The sequence below is a fragment of the Myotis nattereri genome (genome assembly GCF_964212035.1).
Source record: "Myotis nattereri genome assembly, chromosome: X".
NCBI classification, from domain to species: Eukaryota; Metazoa; Chordata; class Mammalia; order Chiroptera; family Vespertilionidae; genus Myotis; species Myotis nattereri.
The window spans coordinates 50,956,149-50,973,320 of record NC_138078.1 but is presented as its reverse complement, the minus strand read 5'-3'; the positions used below and the strand labels follow the sequence as shown (position 1 = coordinate 50,973,320).

Sequence of the window (17,172 nt, the reverse complement as noted above, 5' to 3'; positions counted from 1 at the left end):
CTATCTGGTATCATTCCTTTCAGACTTAAGAACTGGCATTTCTCATGATGCCAGTTTCCTGATGAAGAATTTCTTGGCTATCATTTATCTGAAAATGTCTTAATTATGCCTTCATTTTTATGGATATTTTCACTGCATATAAAGTTCTGGGAAGAAAAGGTTCCCCCCCACCAGCACTTTAAAGATGTTGCTCCATTGTTACTAATGGAAACCCAGTAACAATTTCTATCATTATTCTGCTATTTGTAATGTGTACTTTATTTCTGGCTGCTTTCAAGACTTTCTCTTTTTCTTTGGTTTTTAGCAGTTTGACTATGATGTGCCTATATGTGGGTTTATTTGTATTTAACATGCTTGGGACTTCTGCAATTTCGGAATCTGTATATTTGTGTTTCACAGATTTGAGAAAAATTTCAGCCATCATTTCTTCAAATTTTTTTTCTGGCCCCTTCTCTCTCTCCTCTCTATTGATATGGTATTTCAATTGCATGTATGATAGACCTTTATACATTGTTCCACAAGTCACTGAGGCTATGTTTTTTAAAAATATATAATTTTATTGATTTCAGAGAGACGAGAGGGAGAGAGAGAACTATCAATGATGAGAGAGAATCATTGATCAGCTGCCTCCTGCACACCCCCTACTGGGCATCAAGCCTGCAACTCAGGCATGTGCCCATATGTGCCCTGACTAGGAATTGAGCTATGACCTTACGGTTCACAGGTCAACGCTCAACCACTGAGTAACACCAGCCTGGCGAGGCTATGTTTTTTCCAATCGTTTTTGTTTTTCAGATAGGCTAATTTGTGTTGATTTATCTTCAAGTTAACTGACACTTTCTTCTGTCATTGCCAATCTCTTAAGCTTATCCAATGATTTTTAAAGTTCGGATACCATATTTTTTGTTCCAGATTTTTTTGTGTATAGTCTCTACCTCTCTGCTGAGACATCTTATCTTTTAATTCTTTACAAGCATATTTTCCCCTCTGCCCTGAGCACAGAAATAAGCTGCTTTAAAGTTCTTGTCTGCTAATTTCAACATCTGAGTCATCTTGGGATTGGTTTCCATCAATTGCTTTTCCTCTTGAGTATAAGTCACATTTTTCTGTTTTTTTCCCCATATGTTTAGTTTACGATTGAATACAAGACTTCGTAAATGGGTATGTTATACAGATTCTGAATTGTTTCATTCCACTAGAGTATTGATTTTTCATTTTAGCAGCCAGTTAATTTATCTAAAACCAAATTCCAAATTCTATTTCCTCTGCATTGGGTAGTAGCTGCATTTTCCATTCAGTTATTTTAGCCCTCCCTAGGGTGCTTGGAATCTATCCTATGCATGTGGAGCTTGAGTCAGCCAGAGATGTGGGCAGATTTATGTAAAGAATTAGGACTCCTCCTCTGTGGTTCTCTTCTTTCTGGGATATTCTTCTCACCTTTCAGTTGCTATAGTCACTCAAACTCAGTTCTCTCATTGCACAACCAATAAGACTGTAAGTTTCTATCCAAATTTTACCTACTCCCATCACAGCATCTGCAGCCTGCCCATGGGTGAAAAGCCATAAAAAACACACACAGAAAAACCACTCTTCAAATTGACTACTCTTCTTTTCTCTGTGCTATATTTGAAACAGCCCTAGAACTTGGAATATTAAGGCCTGAATTAAAATCCTAGCCTCGCCACTTTTTAGCTATGTTGACTTTGCATATGTCAGTTCTCAGACACTATTTCCTCATTCTAAAACGTGGTTAAAATGTCTGCTTCATGGGATTAAGATCAAATGAGATAATACATGAGATAAGGAAACTGAGGCTCAGAGGGGCTACATGATGTCCTACCAAGTAACAGGAGTAATTGGTTACCCCAGCTCTGTCTGTGCTTTTTCTGCTAAAACCATATTACTTTCATCTTTCTAAAGACCACCCTTCACCTTTCCCTCCCAAAGACACCTTCAAGTATTTCTATGATCTAATTATCAATTTGGGCACCAAGAATACAGTAAGTCAAAATCCCTGCCCTCAAGAAGTTCCAAGTACCACTCTTATCTTCTAAGTGTTGACTGACCTCCAGTCTATGTCTGCTTTTGGTCACTCTCCAGTGTCTTTAGGTAGTTATTTAGTTATAGCTTTTCCAGTCTGTAATTGTTAACTGTAGGAGGTGCTAACCTAATACAACCTATTCTGCTAATACCAGAAGCGGAGCTGCTATCCGTGGATTTTTGGTTTTACTATCTAGTTGCTCAGTCTGTTTTTATGCCATAATATTTGGAGAGGTTCAAAACCTACACTTCTCCACTGCCCCAATCCTCCCAGAATCATCGGCTATTTATTTTACTAGTAAGTGAAATAAAATACTAAGTCTTCATGTTACTCAGAATCTTTATCCAGATTACTTCTGCTCCTAAAGGACAGTGATATTTGGTCAGAATTTCATTGCTGGGGAAATAAGCAACCATACTGTAACTACTTTCCTCCCAGCCCGTCATACCTGATGTTGTCCTGGCTACTCCCTGATCTGGTAAAGCTCCCAACTTCCGATGCTGCTCATACCAGTCATTCACTGTCATGGTTGCCAGACTTGGATAACCAGCTCCAAATACTCTGCAAAAACCACATTGTATTTAGAACACTAAACATAAATAGCACTATTAAAAAGTCTCTTCTCTTTAGTGGCAAAGCCTATGTCTGTTTTATCCTCCCACCCCTAACCAGGCATCTTCTGAGGAGTTGTGCAAACTCCTGTGAGGATATGTAAAAAGAGGCATCCAGGAAAGGGCATTATTTTCATGAGATGATAAATAGCCCAGGATAATCTCCCAATAAGCAATTCCAGAGGCCAATGCTCCACAGAGCAGCGATGATACTGTGAAAAGGGTACTTATAGTTGGTGAGTCTAAAAGGTACGCAGAGGAAGGAGACTCCCCCCCCCCCCCCCCGCCCCGGAAAAGCACCTCAAGAACTCAGATAAGCAAACATGTCGTTTTGAGAACTGTAGCTGAAGGCAATGGGAAAAAATTTTAAAGTGTTCAATTCTCCATTTAATTCCTTCCTTCTTTGTTTTTAATTAATTAACAGATTATTTTTATTGGTTTCCTTTTGAGATCTTTTTAAGCTCAGGTTTGTGAGGGAAATGTCTGCTGAAGGCCGAAGACAGAGAAATTACTAGAAGAGATAATATCCCTTTGATGAAAGAACAGCCTCCAAGGCAAAGTCATGCCTTCTTAATAATGCCCATTCTGCTTGGCACCATGCACTGCAAATGAACCACAAAAGCAAGGGGCTTGCAAAGGCACCCTACTTTTTAGTACTACCTACTTGGCTTGGGCCGCATCCCGAGTGAGAATAAAGGGTTTCATTGGAGGCCTGGACGGACGAGATGAATGAGAAGTTGATGCCTAAAAAGGAAATTAACTATCAGAAGTGTATTTGCCTTTGCCCATCCCACTGTGCAGCCTCTTAGGTCTTCAGGTGCTCGAAAAGCACTGGATTCAAAATTCAGTTACTCCCTCCATATCTGTCCCTGAGACATATCAGCAGATATTAATGATGGAGGTTGCTTAGCTCTCTTGAGGACACCCGAGTACCTTGCTGAAGAGAGAGAAAGAGAAAGCTCACTCAGGAATCATCTCACCACAAGTAAAAAATTATTTGACTTTAAAATGCCCCCCCCCCCAAAGGAGATGCCAAAGGCTTCTTCTTCCATGATCCATCTTAATCCCTTGAGATAAATTTTAAGTCCCTTTCCTTAGCCTGGCCTTTAGTGCTAAAGTTCAATTATGACCCTGTAATTATGCTATTAACTGTCAAGAACCCCTTAGGGTACTTTAGAAGTGGATGTCCCTAAATGCAAGGGGGAGAATGGGTTAGCAGTTTTCATATATAGGTGTATAGAAATGTTTCAAGGAACCCTGGCTATCCAAGCGCACAAAGAATCAAAATCTGGTCAATGAAAAGGTTCACTTGGTTCAAGCTCCATCACTCCCAGAGACAATCTCAATACCAAATGAGAGAGCATGAGAAAAGAAAAAACAGCCCTAATCAGGTTGGTTCGGTGGATAGAGCGTTGGCCTGTGGACTGAAGGGTCCCACGTTCGATTTTGGTCAAGGGCATGCACCTTGGTTGTGGGCACATCCCCAGTAGGAGGCAGCTGATCAATGTTTCTCTCTCATCGATGTTTCTAACTCCCTATCCTTCTCCCTTCCTCTCTGTAAAAAAATCAATGAATAGCCCTGCCTGGTTTGGCTCAGTGGATAGAGTGTCGGCCTGCAGACTCAAGGGTCCTGGGTTTGATTCAAGTCAAGGGCACAGGCCTGAGTTGTGGGCTCAGTCCCCAGTAGGGGGCGTGCAGGAGGCAGCTGATCAATGATTTCCTTTCCCTTCCTATCTGAAATCAATAAAAATATATTTTTAAAAAAGCAATAAATTTTAAAAAGAAAAAAAACAGCAGCAAAGGGTCAGGGGAGGACCCAGAAGAGTCCAGCCTCATACTGTTTAAAACCACTCTAGATATGCTCAAGGAGCCTCAAGATTGTTCATTCTTTAATCCTTTAACATGAGGAACTAGTAGGTTGATGTTACCCTGAGGCAAAAGCTCCTGGGCTAATTAGTACAAATCAAAACCTCAGGAGGTTTCCCTGAGGACTTAAATAAATGCCTGTGACCAGCTGATAAATTCAACTCAATTCCTCTCATATTAGAACCAAAAAGTAAGTAGCAGCAGAGCTTAATCTTTTGAAGCAGCAGCTCCAAAACAGGGTCATGATGTTCAAAGACAGCCAAAGCTGTAGGGCACCAGGTGTTCTTCACCAGTATGCCCAACGTTTTGCTGTGTCTCATACTGGGGGATCTAAAGGCATGAGTGTGCATCGCTATGCATGGTTAAACTGGGATTCATCTTCTTTCTACTCATCTCTCTCTCTCCAGCTCCACTTTTCTTCTCTATTCCCATCCTATTTCTCTTTTCCTTTATTATAGTCAAGCAGATTTTAAAAGCCTATCTCCCTATGCCTCCTTCAGCAGTTATGACTTCCCATAGCCCAAACCAACTTTTACTTCAGGGAAATCTCCCTCCCCCGATGCATGTCACAAAATTACAAATGACTAAAAGTGCATTACAGGTTAGTAGGCACTGGGGAACACAACTGTAAACCAGAGAGAAAGCTACCTTAGTGAACCTTCAGCCTTCTTCCATTGAACTTAATAAGAACAATGATTTTATGAAGAGTCAAAAGCATTTAAATCTGATTATTGTCCTATAGAACACTCAAATCTCTGATAGCAGTTTTTTTGAATTATATAGCAGTGAACAGAATTACCTCTTTTGAAGAGTCTTTTCTTCTCAGGATATCCATCTCCTGGTCAATGCTCTCAATCTCTTCTAAGCAGATACCAATCCACCTTCGAAGGTGAAGGAGGTAATACTCACGAACATGCTCATCATCTGCTTCACCACTTTCGACAGCAGATTTCATTTCAGACAACCTACGCTCCATCTCCTTCTTCTGCTTGTATCTGTTCCACAGGAAAGCATTACCCGTGAACTTAAAAATAAAGAGGTATTCCTTCAAAAGAAGGCCACAGTAAGATTTTATCTTTACAAGTGACCAGAAAGTCAGCACGCCAATTTCCACTTTGGCAATAATATAGATTCTGTACTTCAGAACTTGCCACCAAGGCAGTTCTCTCAAGACTACAAGGCAATGAAGGGATCAGCAGCAGCTGAGAAATACATCTGAAGCCAGAAAAGTATAGACATAACCTGATTTGAGCAACTCCTCATCCTCTTTAGAGATGGAGTGCCTTAGTCATTTTATATCAACCTTTACTAGGTTGAGTGTTTAGTACCACATAATGTCCATTTGGGAATTAGAACTTCAAAGAATCATAGAATCTTAGGGGTCATTTACCTGCCACTGATGTAGGAATTCCTTATGAAACAGCCTAAAAAATGATCTTTTCTTTTCTGCTAAGCAAAATATTCCTAGCTCTTCTGATGCATCTTAATATAAAGTCTCATAACCACCTTGCCTACCTTTCTCAGGATGCATTCTAGTATCTCATCTATCATTCATTCAACAAATATTTACTGAGTACCTATTATATGACAGGCACTGTTCTCAGTGCTGGAGATACAGCTGTGTATACAAGTCCTTACTCTTCTGAAGCTTTTGTTCTAGTGGGAGAAGACAAAAAGAAACAGATGAGGAGTCAGGTGGTGATAAGTGCTATGAAGAAGCAAAAACCAAGGTAGAATGGATACACTGATGGTGTGAAGACAGTGGTGCTATTATATACAAGATGATCAGGAAAGACCTCTCTGAAGAAGTGACATTTGAGCAAAGATTTCAAAGAAATTGGTAAGTAAACCATGCCAATATCTGGAAGGGTATTCTTTTTTTTTTTACAGGAGAAAATTAAGTTTTAATAGATGTGCATGGGGAACTCACATTAAGTGTGTAAATTTCAAAGACAGTGAGGCAACATTGGGTATATAACATTTTTGGACAAAGAAGAAAGGAGTGGGAATGGGGTATTAAATTTCAGAAGTGAGAATGGGCGATTTACTGGTAGTTGAGGAAGAGTAGAACATGCATGGCATGGCAAGGAAGTCCTTGCTAGGTGACTCAGAGACAATGGGACACAGGATATCTCGCTAACAGGTGCCTGCCGGAAGCCCTCTCATTTACCAGACTTAATTCAAATAGGGCTAAAGCTGCATCCTAGGATCTCTGTCTGAATCTCTTGGGCAGAAAAGGGCGGGGGGATCAAAGGTTCCAAGTCTTGTTTCTTAATAAACAGCTTATAAATATCCCAAAAAGGCAGCTTCAGAGAGGCAAAACTTGGGTTCCTTCTGAGTATTTGTTCTAAGGGGGAGAAGTAAATCAGAAGGTCCTGGGTGGAAGAGTGACTGGCCTGACATGTTTGAGAAACAGCAAGGAGGCCAGTGCACTAGTATAAAGTGAAGAATGACAGAAAATGAGGTCAGATATACAGCCAGGGCCATAATTTGTAGAACCCTGTAGGAAATAAGACCCAACAAATCAAATTCCATGATATTTTGAGTGAGATGCAAAAGCCACTGAAGGCTTTTGGATAGAATACATGACAGGAATAGAGTGACATGAAAACTCTTTTATATGGACCACTCTTGCTGTGTGTGGACTCTAGACTAGCGGTCGCCAACCTTTCGGAACTCACAGACAACCAGTGGTCCGCGGACCACCGGTTGGCAACCGTTGCTCTAGAGCAGTGGTTCTCAACCTTCCTAATGCTGCAACCTTTTAATACAGTTCCTCATGTTGTGGTGACCCCCAATTTCATTGTTACAAATTTAACATAATTAAAGCATAGTGATTAATCACAAAAACAATATGTAATTATATGTGTTTTCCGATGGTCTTAGGCGACCCCTGTGAAAGGGTCGTTCGACTCCCAAAGGGGTCGCGACCCACAGGTTGAGAACAGCTGCTCTAGACCATGGGGGCGGGAACAAAGGGTGGAAGCAGGGAAATCAAGTAAGAGGACAAGCCAAAATCCAGGTGAAAGATAGTGATTTGCAATAGGGAGGCGGTGAGATATGGATATATTTAAAATATAAAATAGGACTTGCTAATTTTTGAACGTAAGGGCTTGAGAGAAAGAAGAGTCAAGAAAAAATTCCATGGCTTCCAAAAGAAGTATCCTGAAATATCCAAGTCTGAAACCCCACTCTAGCCCTCCAGAATCAGAAGCTCCTCTGGAGGTGTTCACCCAAATCTGTAGTTCTTAACCTGAGGTCCTAGACAGAGGGTTTTTGGGGGAGGGGAGGCAGTGGTCCTTGAACACCTTAAAATTTTATACAGAATTCTACAGATGTGTACTTTTCTTATAATAGTAAGCCATTACATGAAAACACTCCCTTATCACCCTAGGAACCCCAATGCCTATTACCCTTTGGCCTCTGGACAACTTTCACTGTTCCCTTTTCCAGTTCCCAAGCTGCTAAAGAGAGCTAATGAATTATAAATTTGTGACCACTTTGAGTGGTCACTTTTGCTCAACTATCCTTTTGTTCATCTTTTGTGGATCCCATGCCACTATCACACCAGGTGGCCTTCAATTCAACTTCCCCTTTTACCTTAAAATCTCTTGCCCAGCCGGCGTGGCTCAGTGGTTGAGGATTGACCCCATGAACCAGGAGATCATGTTTCGATTCCAGGTCAGGACACATGCCTGGGTTGCAGGCTCGATCCCCAGTGGGGGCTGGGTAGGAGGCAGCCAATCAATGATTCTCTCTTATCATTGATGTTTCTATCTCTATCTCTTTCTCCCTCCCCCTTCCTCTCTGAAATCAATATAAACATAGTTTAAAAAAAATCTCTGTAGCTTCACCTTTCCTCTTGTCCGTAAGGGGCTAATGCTATCTTTAGGAGCCAAGGCCATCTCTTTACCATTCCACTCTTGCTACGAATCCCACCCACATTCTTCCAGGCCTCAGTCTATCAATTACCCTGTCATTAGCAGTAACAATTTTTTCACTCTGCTGGTGCCTTTACCCTTTCCTAGACACAACTTCCAAAACATATTCTATCTCTTTGTTCTATGCTATAGTGGAAATAGTACCAGAACTGGGAATTTGAAAACCTAAGTTTAAATCCTAGCCTGCACTTACTAGCTATGTAACTTGGATATGTCAATTCTCAGAGCCAAATTCCTTATCTCTAACATATCTACACTAATAAAAGACAAACATGCAAATTGACCATACCTTCGCTATGCCTTAAGCCATGCCCACCAGCCCATCAGAGCAACTATATGCAAATTAACCTTCAACCAAGATGGTGGCCGGCAGCCACGGAGCTGGAGCAGGCAGGAGGCTTGGGTTGCCCCTAGCGATGGAGGAAGCCAAGCTTCCCGCCCCGCCCTGGCTGGCTCTGAGCTCCACTCAAGGCTACAAAGTTTCAATTATAGAAGGTAAATAAATCCCAGAATAAAAAAAGAAAAAAAGGACAGGCTGGTAGCTTCCATCGCCGGGGGGCTTGGCCAGCCTGAAAACGGCCCTCAGCCCCTCACCCAGACTGGCCAGACACCCCAGTGGGGACCCCCCAAACTAAAGGGGGTGTGACCAGCCTGCAAACACCCATCAGCCCCTCACCCAGGCTGGCCAGGCACCCAAGCGGGACCCCCACCCTGATCCAGGACACCCTTCAGGGCAAACCAGCCGGCCCCTACCCGTACACCAGGCCTCTATCCTATATAATAAAAGGGAAATATGCAAATTGACCCTAACAGCAGAACGACTGGGAATCACTGGTCACTATGACACACACTGACCACCAGGGGGCAGACGCTCAATGCAGGAGCTGTCCCCTGGTGGTCAGTGCGCTCCCACAGGGGGAGCTCTGCTCAGCCACAAGCCAGGCTGATAGCTGCCAGCACATTGGTGGTGGTGGGAGCCTCTCCCGCCTCCTCAGCAGCACTAAGGATGTCCGACTGCAGCTTAGGTCTGATCCCTGCTGGTAAGTGGACATCCCCCAAGGGCTGCCGGGCTGCAGAGGGATGTCTGACTGCCAGCTTGGGCTCAATCCCCCCAGGGAGCAGGCCTAAGCCAGCAGATGGACATCCTCCGAGGGGTCCCAGACTGCAAGAGGGCATAGGCCAGGCTGAGGGACCACCCCGAGTGCACAAATTTTTGTGCACCGGGCCTCTAGTCTATAATAATAAAAGCATAATATGCAAATCGACCAAATGGCTGAACAGTGGAACGATCATCTGGATGAACTTCTGGACACAGCCAGTGTTGCGAGGGCCTATTCTGTAATGAATTTCGTGCATTGGGCCTCTAGTATGCTAATAAAAGAGAAAGATGCAAATTGACAATATCTTCACAATGCCCACCAGACAATCAGGAGTGAGTACGAAAATTAACCCAACAAATATGGTGGGTTAATTTGCATACACAGCCACCGAGCGGCTGGGGTTGGGGCAGGACATTTGTGTTGTTGCTATGGCAATGATGCAGGCATTCCGAACCCCCCCCCCCCCCCCCACAAGCCGCTCTGGGCCTCTGGGCAGCGTGGGAAGGTGGAAAGGCAGCTCCAGGCTAGAGCGAAGGCGGTGCCAGCAGCCAGGGGAAGCAAGGCCCATTCCTGCATGAATCTTTGTGCATTGGGCCTCTAGTGGGGATAATATTTGCTTTGTGCAGTCATTAACAGGATCAAATGGAACAACATACATAAAAGTGCTTTGTAAGCAGCAATGTAATACAAATATTGCTAGCTGATAAAAAAAATTGAATCTAGGAAGGGCTAGATGATGCCCCACCAATTAAGTGGTAGAAATTGGTCACCCCAGGTTTGTCTGACTAAAAAGCCCAGGCTTTTTCTGCTATACCACATTGTTTCCATCTTCTTAAAGACCACTCTATCTCTCCCAAAGACAACTCAACTACCTACTATAATCCAATTACTGGGCACCAAGAATACAGTGATACAATTGGGATACTAAAGATACAATTAGTCAGCTTCTGACATTTAGGAATTTCAAGTCTAGAGAATAATATAGTTATTATAAGAACCATAAAGTAAGTGTTACAATATGGGGGAGGAGGGTGGTGATGGGTAGGGAGAAGCTTCAAGAGGACATGACTTTTGCTCTCTCTTGCCCAGACTTCTATAAGTAATTCTATCTGTACCTTGTTGAGTCTCTTACCTACTTCTGGTTGCTCTTTCATTTCTCTTCCTTCTCCCTTAACTTGTCCTCAAGGTTTTATCCTTGGCTTTTTTTCCCCCTCTACATGTTATTCCTTGGCAAACTATACAAATCCACCAAAGCGCCTAAATTTTTAGCACTAGTAACAAAATTGCCTCACATGTTTTAGTTACACATTTCCATCTGTCTATGGAGATGGTTATCCAGTTGTCATTTTTGGAACTAAATTCAGTAAATCAAAAATTAGATTTATTGCTTACCTAGCTTCTACTCTTCTGTTTCTATCAAAAGAATGGAGGTGCAGTCAATCAATTAGACTTTGACTTACTCCTCAAAGATGGGAATTAGAGTAGGAGAGAATACGTGAAGAAACAGGTTTTGAGAGAGAGACAAAGAGAGAGAGAGAGAGAGAGAGAGAGGTGTTTTATGTAGCATGGCCTCAGTATGTAAAATTGTGGGGTGGGGGAAGGAAGACCTACAAAAGGTAACTAAGGATCTGAACAATAACTTTTCTATTGCAAAAGTAATGTGTCTCTGATAGTTGTAACTTCATTTTTATTACCTTTTCCAAGTTGAAGTACTACTACAGCATGTTAACTTTTCTTTCTGCCTCTCTCTTCCCTTTCAATATTCTATACACATCATTTCATTATTCAGACCTCTGAGCTTCTGCCAAATCAGACTACTCTCCATTCCATGTACATACCTCAAACTGCCTTGGGCTTTTGCTCGTGTTGTTCCTCCTACTTGTTAACAATAAATATTTCTTGAGCACCTTCTATATGCCAGAACCTGTGATCAACATACTGCAGTGAACAAAAGAGAAATAGCCCCTTGACCTTCTGGAGCATACATTCTAGCAGGGGAGACAGATGAATGAAGAGCATTCCATGCGAAGACAACATGAACAAAGACTCTTTAGAACTGCGGTTCTCAACCTGTGGGTTGCGACCCTTTTGGGGGTCGAACGACCCTTTCACAGGGGTCGCCTAAGACCATCGGAAACACATATATAATTACATATTGTTTTTGTGATTAATCACTATGCTTTAATTATGTTCAATTTGTAACAATGAAATTGGGGGTCACCACAACATGAGGAACAGTATTAAAGGGTCGAGGCATTAGGAAGGTTGAGAACCAGTGCTTTAGAAGGAAGGAGCTGGGTCTGTTCAAAGAACGAAAAGGCTACTGAGCAAAGGGAGTGTGATACACAATGAAATTGGAGAGAGGCAGGCACCAGATCATGCAGGGCCTTGCAGTTAGTGGTTTCGCTATTTCAGGTGAGATACTGGTGGTCTAGACTAAGGTATGAGATACTGGAGATGGAGAGAAGCAGAAGGACGTAAGATACATTTTGTTGACGTAAGATACATTTTGTTGCTAGAATTGGCAGGCCTTGAAGAATGAATGGATGTGGAGATTCAGAAGGGAGGAAATGAGACTAACTTCTAGGTTTCTGGCTTAAACACCTGGTGAATGGTGATAAACCTATTAAGATGGTGAAGTCTTGGGTGTGGGGGGATATTTGCAGGTTAAAAAGCCAAGGGTTCAATTAAGGGCATGTTAAGTTTGAGATGTCTGTGAAACATCCATGTAGGGCAGAGATTTTCAACCAATGTGCTACAGTAATTTTTAAAACATGCAATACCTGATGATTTAGTCAGGAGCACTGACCTCTTTTCTCTTAGATTGTCAAATAAAAAAAATGAGACAACAGCCAACACAACAATAGCCACCTGGTATGAACAAATCAAAATTAGACCTATTTTTTTGTCAGATCGGCAAAAAGTATATTTTTTGATGTGTTGCAGAGTTTTACTAATTATTTTACGTAGGCCATGAGATGAAAAAGGCTGAAAATCACTGAGGTAGGGTGTTGGAAGTATGAGTCTGAAAGTAAGAAAATGCTGGTATCTCATCTATCAGGCATGTAAAGAAAACATTCAAAGATCAAGCTTTCTAGCCAAAGAAATGCAAATCAAAACAATGAAATACTTTTGTTTGCCCAACTGGATTTTCCAAGTGTTAACATCCAAGATCAGTGCAGTGGGACACATTCTGCAATTTGTTATTGTAGAAAGCAACACACTGTTACCATCAAGTCTTCAAATATCCCCGCATGACCTATGAACCAGGAGGTCGTGGTTCAATTCCTGGTCAGGGCACATACCCAAGTTTCAGGCTTGATCCCCAGTGTGGGGCATGCAGGAGGCATTTGATCAATGAATCTCTCTCATCATTGATGTATCCATCTCCTTCTCCCTCTCCCTTCCTCTCTGAAATCAATAAAAAATATTTTTTAAAAATTCTGAAAGTATTTAAAACCTTTATCTAGTCACTTGTCCTTCTAGAAATCTATCCTAAGGAAACAGTGACAGATGCAGTTAAAGATGTTTGTTTAAGCAAAAAAGAAAAAAAGAGACAGAACTCAGACATGGACAACAGTGTGGTGATGGCAGGAGAGGGGGGTGTGGGAGTGAGGGGGTATAGAATGGGGGTGGAGGTGAAAGAGGGCATAGAGGAGATAAATGGTGATGGAAAAATTAAAGTAAAATTTAAAAATATATATGTTTGGCCTGGCCAGTATGGCTCAGTGCTTGAGTGTAGACCCATGTACCAAGAGGTTGCTGATTTGATTCTGGGCTTAATTCCCAGTAGGGGGCATGCAAGAAGCAGCTGATCAATGTTTTTCTCTCATCAGTGTTTCTCTCCCTTCCTCTTTCTCTAAAATCAATAAAAACATATAAAAGAAAATAATAAAAACATGTTTGTTCTTAACATTATTTATTTATTTATTTATTTAAAAATATTTTTTATTGATTTTTTACAGAGAGGAAGGGAGAGAGAGATAAGAGAGTTAGAAACACCGATGAGAGAGAAACATCGATCAGCTGCCTCCTGCACACCCCCTGGTGGGGACGTGCCCTTGACCAGAATCGAACCTGGGACCCCTCAGTCCGCAGGCCGACGCTCTATCCACTGAGCCAAACCGGTTTCGGCATTAACATTATTTAGAATAGCAAAAATAAAAGCCCAAACCATAAATAGTCTAAGTATTTGACAATAAAAGATTAGTTTAAATACTTATGGTGTATCTATGGGCTGAAATGTTATGTAGCCATTAAATACCATGGTTTCAAAAGACACAGGGAAATGCTCACAATATAATGTTAGGTTAAAAAAGATGAAAAAGTATATATACAGTATTATTCTAAATTTATTAACTAAAATAACTACATCATATCTAAAAGGAAACATTCAGAAAGTTAACAAAGATCATCTCTGAGTGCTAAGATTAAGGATTACTTTAATTCAAAAAATATTCTCTATTTTTCCAACTTTCTATTATGGGTATTACTTTTACATTCAGGAAAATCTGTAATCTCTTATTTTTAACCATCCTTCAAGGCTTATCGCAAATGCTGTTACCTTCTGAAACCTTCCCTATCCCTCCAACCAGATCTGAGCACTGTTGTTTCTCCACAACACTGTGTGGATGAAAAGGGGCCACATACTAGCTTGACTAACTCAGGGAAGGCCTGCATGGCAGTCTTGTAAACTAAGAGACCTAAAGTAACCACAAAGGATGGTCTGAAATGAAACCTCTTAATTAAAAAGCAGCTTATAGTGGGTAGTCATGTCCTGGGCCAGCATCTTCCCTGACAAAGATCAACTTTTTACTGAGCCTCTTGTCTTTTTGCATTTAAGATAACATACCTGTAGAATGTCAGGGTAACTTGTAACTTCCCTTTGTCTAGACCCCTCAGGGTATGATAAATGGCACTAGGCGAAGACCACAAATTTCCCTCATTATTGTTATGTTAATCATTGAGATTATTCCTTCACCTTCCTCACACCCCAAGCTCCCCTAGGTCTGAAAGCTACAACATTCATGATCATCATTCTTTCCCCCTCTCCACAACTCTCTTCGCATTCTAACATCACCTAACTGCTTATAGTTACTCCCCACCCACACATCTCCACCCCGGCACAGCTCTTTAATGCCCTTATATCTTAGCAATGCTATCTGTGCTGCCTAATGCCCTCCTTTCATCTTCTAGGCAATATTCCTATTCATCCTTAAACAACTCATCATAAGTTACCTCTTCCAGGGAGCCTTCTCCTCTTTCCTGCTCCCTCTTTGGATAGGTGCCTCTCTAGCCTGTTCTCACAGTACCTTGTACATCTTTCTATCACATCATTTTATATTGATACTGTTTCTATGCCTTTTTTTCCCCTCACCAGACTGTATGCTCCTCCAAGGCAGACACCACTCATACTCACAGAAACAGGCATACTCAGTTTGTATCCCCAGTGATTAGCATAGTTCCTAGACACTGTGAGCACTCTTTAAATACATTAAAAAAAAAAAAAAAAACTAAACTGAGAGCAAGTAACCTGTTCAAGGTTACACGATGAAGGTATGCCAGGACTAAGATTAGTTCGGGATGTTACACATACTGTTAGAACAGAGATTCTCAATCAATGGATTGTAAATGGACTACAACTACAAGATATTGTGCATGTTGTGATGTGGGAGAGTTGGGAGACATTCCACTAAACTACATTGCTGCTGTTGGCAACCATAAGGAGTCTGATGGTTAGGAATGATCATCTCAACAAAGGTAGAGGGTTCTTGAAAAACTCAGTAGAGTTTGCTAGCACCAGGGCCTATGCTCAATAAAAATGAAAAGAGTGACATATATCATTGTCCACCCGCTCCCCCCCGCCCCCCCCCCAAAACATACACCCTTCTCAACAGCACTTGGCATTGGGCGGTTTTCTAATTATAACTACTGACCCACCTCTCTATTTTAGCCTGTCTTTGAGATGCCATAGCAACGAGGCTAGGATGGGCCATGGAGGAACTAGCTGTGTTATTTTCAGCTGAGTTGTTCTTGGTTTTGGGCAACTCAAACTCTGCCACATGATAGTGCTGGCACTGAGTTAAGTAGTTTAAAAAGTGTTCTCGAGCCCATTGCAAATGATCTAAGCGCTTGCTGGGGTTGCCTTGTTTCATGGCGAGGGCTCCTTGAAATGCTGGCACCATCAGGTACTTCAGGTCGGTGGAAGCAATCTCTTCCAAATCTTCATTTTGGCTGGAAAAAGCAAAGAAGAGGCTGTGAAGCCTGGTTGGGCATTAAAACTGTGGCCCTTGCTTACTGGGGGGTGGGGTGCGTTGGGGTGGGAGTGAGGCAAAGGGTGGAGGCAAGGGGAACAGTGGCCTGGTTTCTTCCAAGTGGCTGAGTGCTCACACCCGTCAACAGCAGATACTATGTAACAGAGTCGTGGGATATTGACTACTCGGGAAGAGAGGTGGAGAATGTAAACAATATACACGAGATCACAATGGGAGGCAGGCATGAAAGGCCCTTAGTCTTAGTCTCCTCCACCCAGGCCCAAAGGCTGCACCCTTGATATTCATTATTACCTACGTTGTCAGCTATTACCCTCTCCCCATACCTGAACAAGTCGAGCTGCGCTAACATTTCGGCGGCCTGCTTAAGGAGCTGGAGTCCTTTCAACACCTTCTCTTGGACTGCCCGGGAACCGGTGGGCTCGGTCGCTACTTCCACTTCGTCCAGAAGCCGTCTGCTGATATCAAACAGTTCGGGCAGCCGTGGCAGCGGTAACTCGTCTTCTTCGGCTGCTGCCATCTTGAGGGAGGGAGGAATCCGGAAGACTTCACTTCCGGAGTTGAAGGAGACGCGCCACAAAGCTCTGTGAGAAGCTACGAAAGCGGAAGGGGCCCTCCCTCGGTCCAGTGGCCCCATTGTTGCCGAAGCGCCAGGGAACCTCCGGAAGCAGCTGTTAGCCGGCCCTGGCAACCGTTTCCACTGGCTCTTTTGACCAGGCCGTCGTTACCTGTAGGAGGCCTCGGAGAAAAACAAGCGCATGAGCAAAACGCTCAGCCCCCTTTCCGGCTTGCTCCTCCTCGCTGAGGCTGAGCTGGGAAGCTCCGTGGGCTCAGAGACCCGGCTATGGCGAGGCTGAGTACTGAGCGCGAGCGGCGCGCTTCCGGAGCCGGTCTGCCGCGCGCCTAACCGCGCTATGTGAGGGGGCGCGGCAGTCCGGGCTCCAGCCGCTGTGCTGCCTCCGTGGCCCGCAGGTCTGGGCGCCTGAGTGCCCAGTGCAAGTAGCGGCTCCACAGCTGCAGCTCCGGGATCCTCCCACCCAATCCTCTCCCGCCCACTTCCGCCTCAGGTCACCCTTCCTCCCACACAATGCCTTTAAAAAGTTTTCCTCTGTGAAACCTTCCTTGACACCCGCCCCCCCACCAAGCACAGTTCTCTGCATCTACAGATCTGTGTATCTCCCTTACTAGAATGAGTCTGATTAATTTTTGCAACCCTCTGGCTAGCCCAGTTAGTACTTATGAAGTGCTCAGTGTCAATACGTAGCCACTAGCCATATGGGGCTATTGAGTACTTAAATATGCCCATTTTTAATTGAGATGTGTTGTAAATGTGAAACAGAC

General features: G+C 42.9%; 1 protein-coding gene across 2 annotated transcripts in view; it reads right to left on the bottom strand.

Moving 5' to 3' along the window:
* IGBP1 (immunoglobulin binding protein 1) overlaps positions 1-16,881 on the bottom strand; it is a 38,218-nt gene extending 21,337 nt beyond the window's left edge. Inside the window, exons 1-5 of one of the 2 annotated variants that reach the window (XM_081080843.1) lie at positions 16,158-16,881; positions 15,500-15,793; positions 5,318-5,513; positions 3,317-3,396; positions 2,490-2,602 (exon numbers count right to left, since the gene is read on the bottom strand). In XM_081080843.1, the coding sequence (XP_080936969.1) occupies positions 2,490-2,602; positions 3,317-3,396; positions 5,318-5,513; positions 15,500-15,793; positions 16,158-16,468 (994 nt within the window). In that variant the 5' untranslated portion in view covers positions 16,469-16,881. The remainder of the gene's footprint in view (positions 1-2,489; positions 2,603-3,316; positions 3,397-5,317; positions 5,514-15,499; positions 15,794-16,157) is intronic. The other variant, XM_081080844.1, reaches the window with a different exon arrangement.
* Between the last annotated feature and the right edge of the window lie 291 nt (positions 16,882-17,172).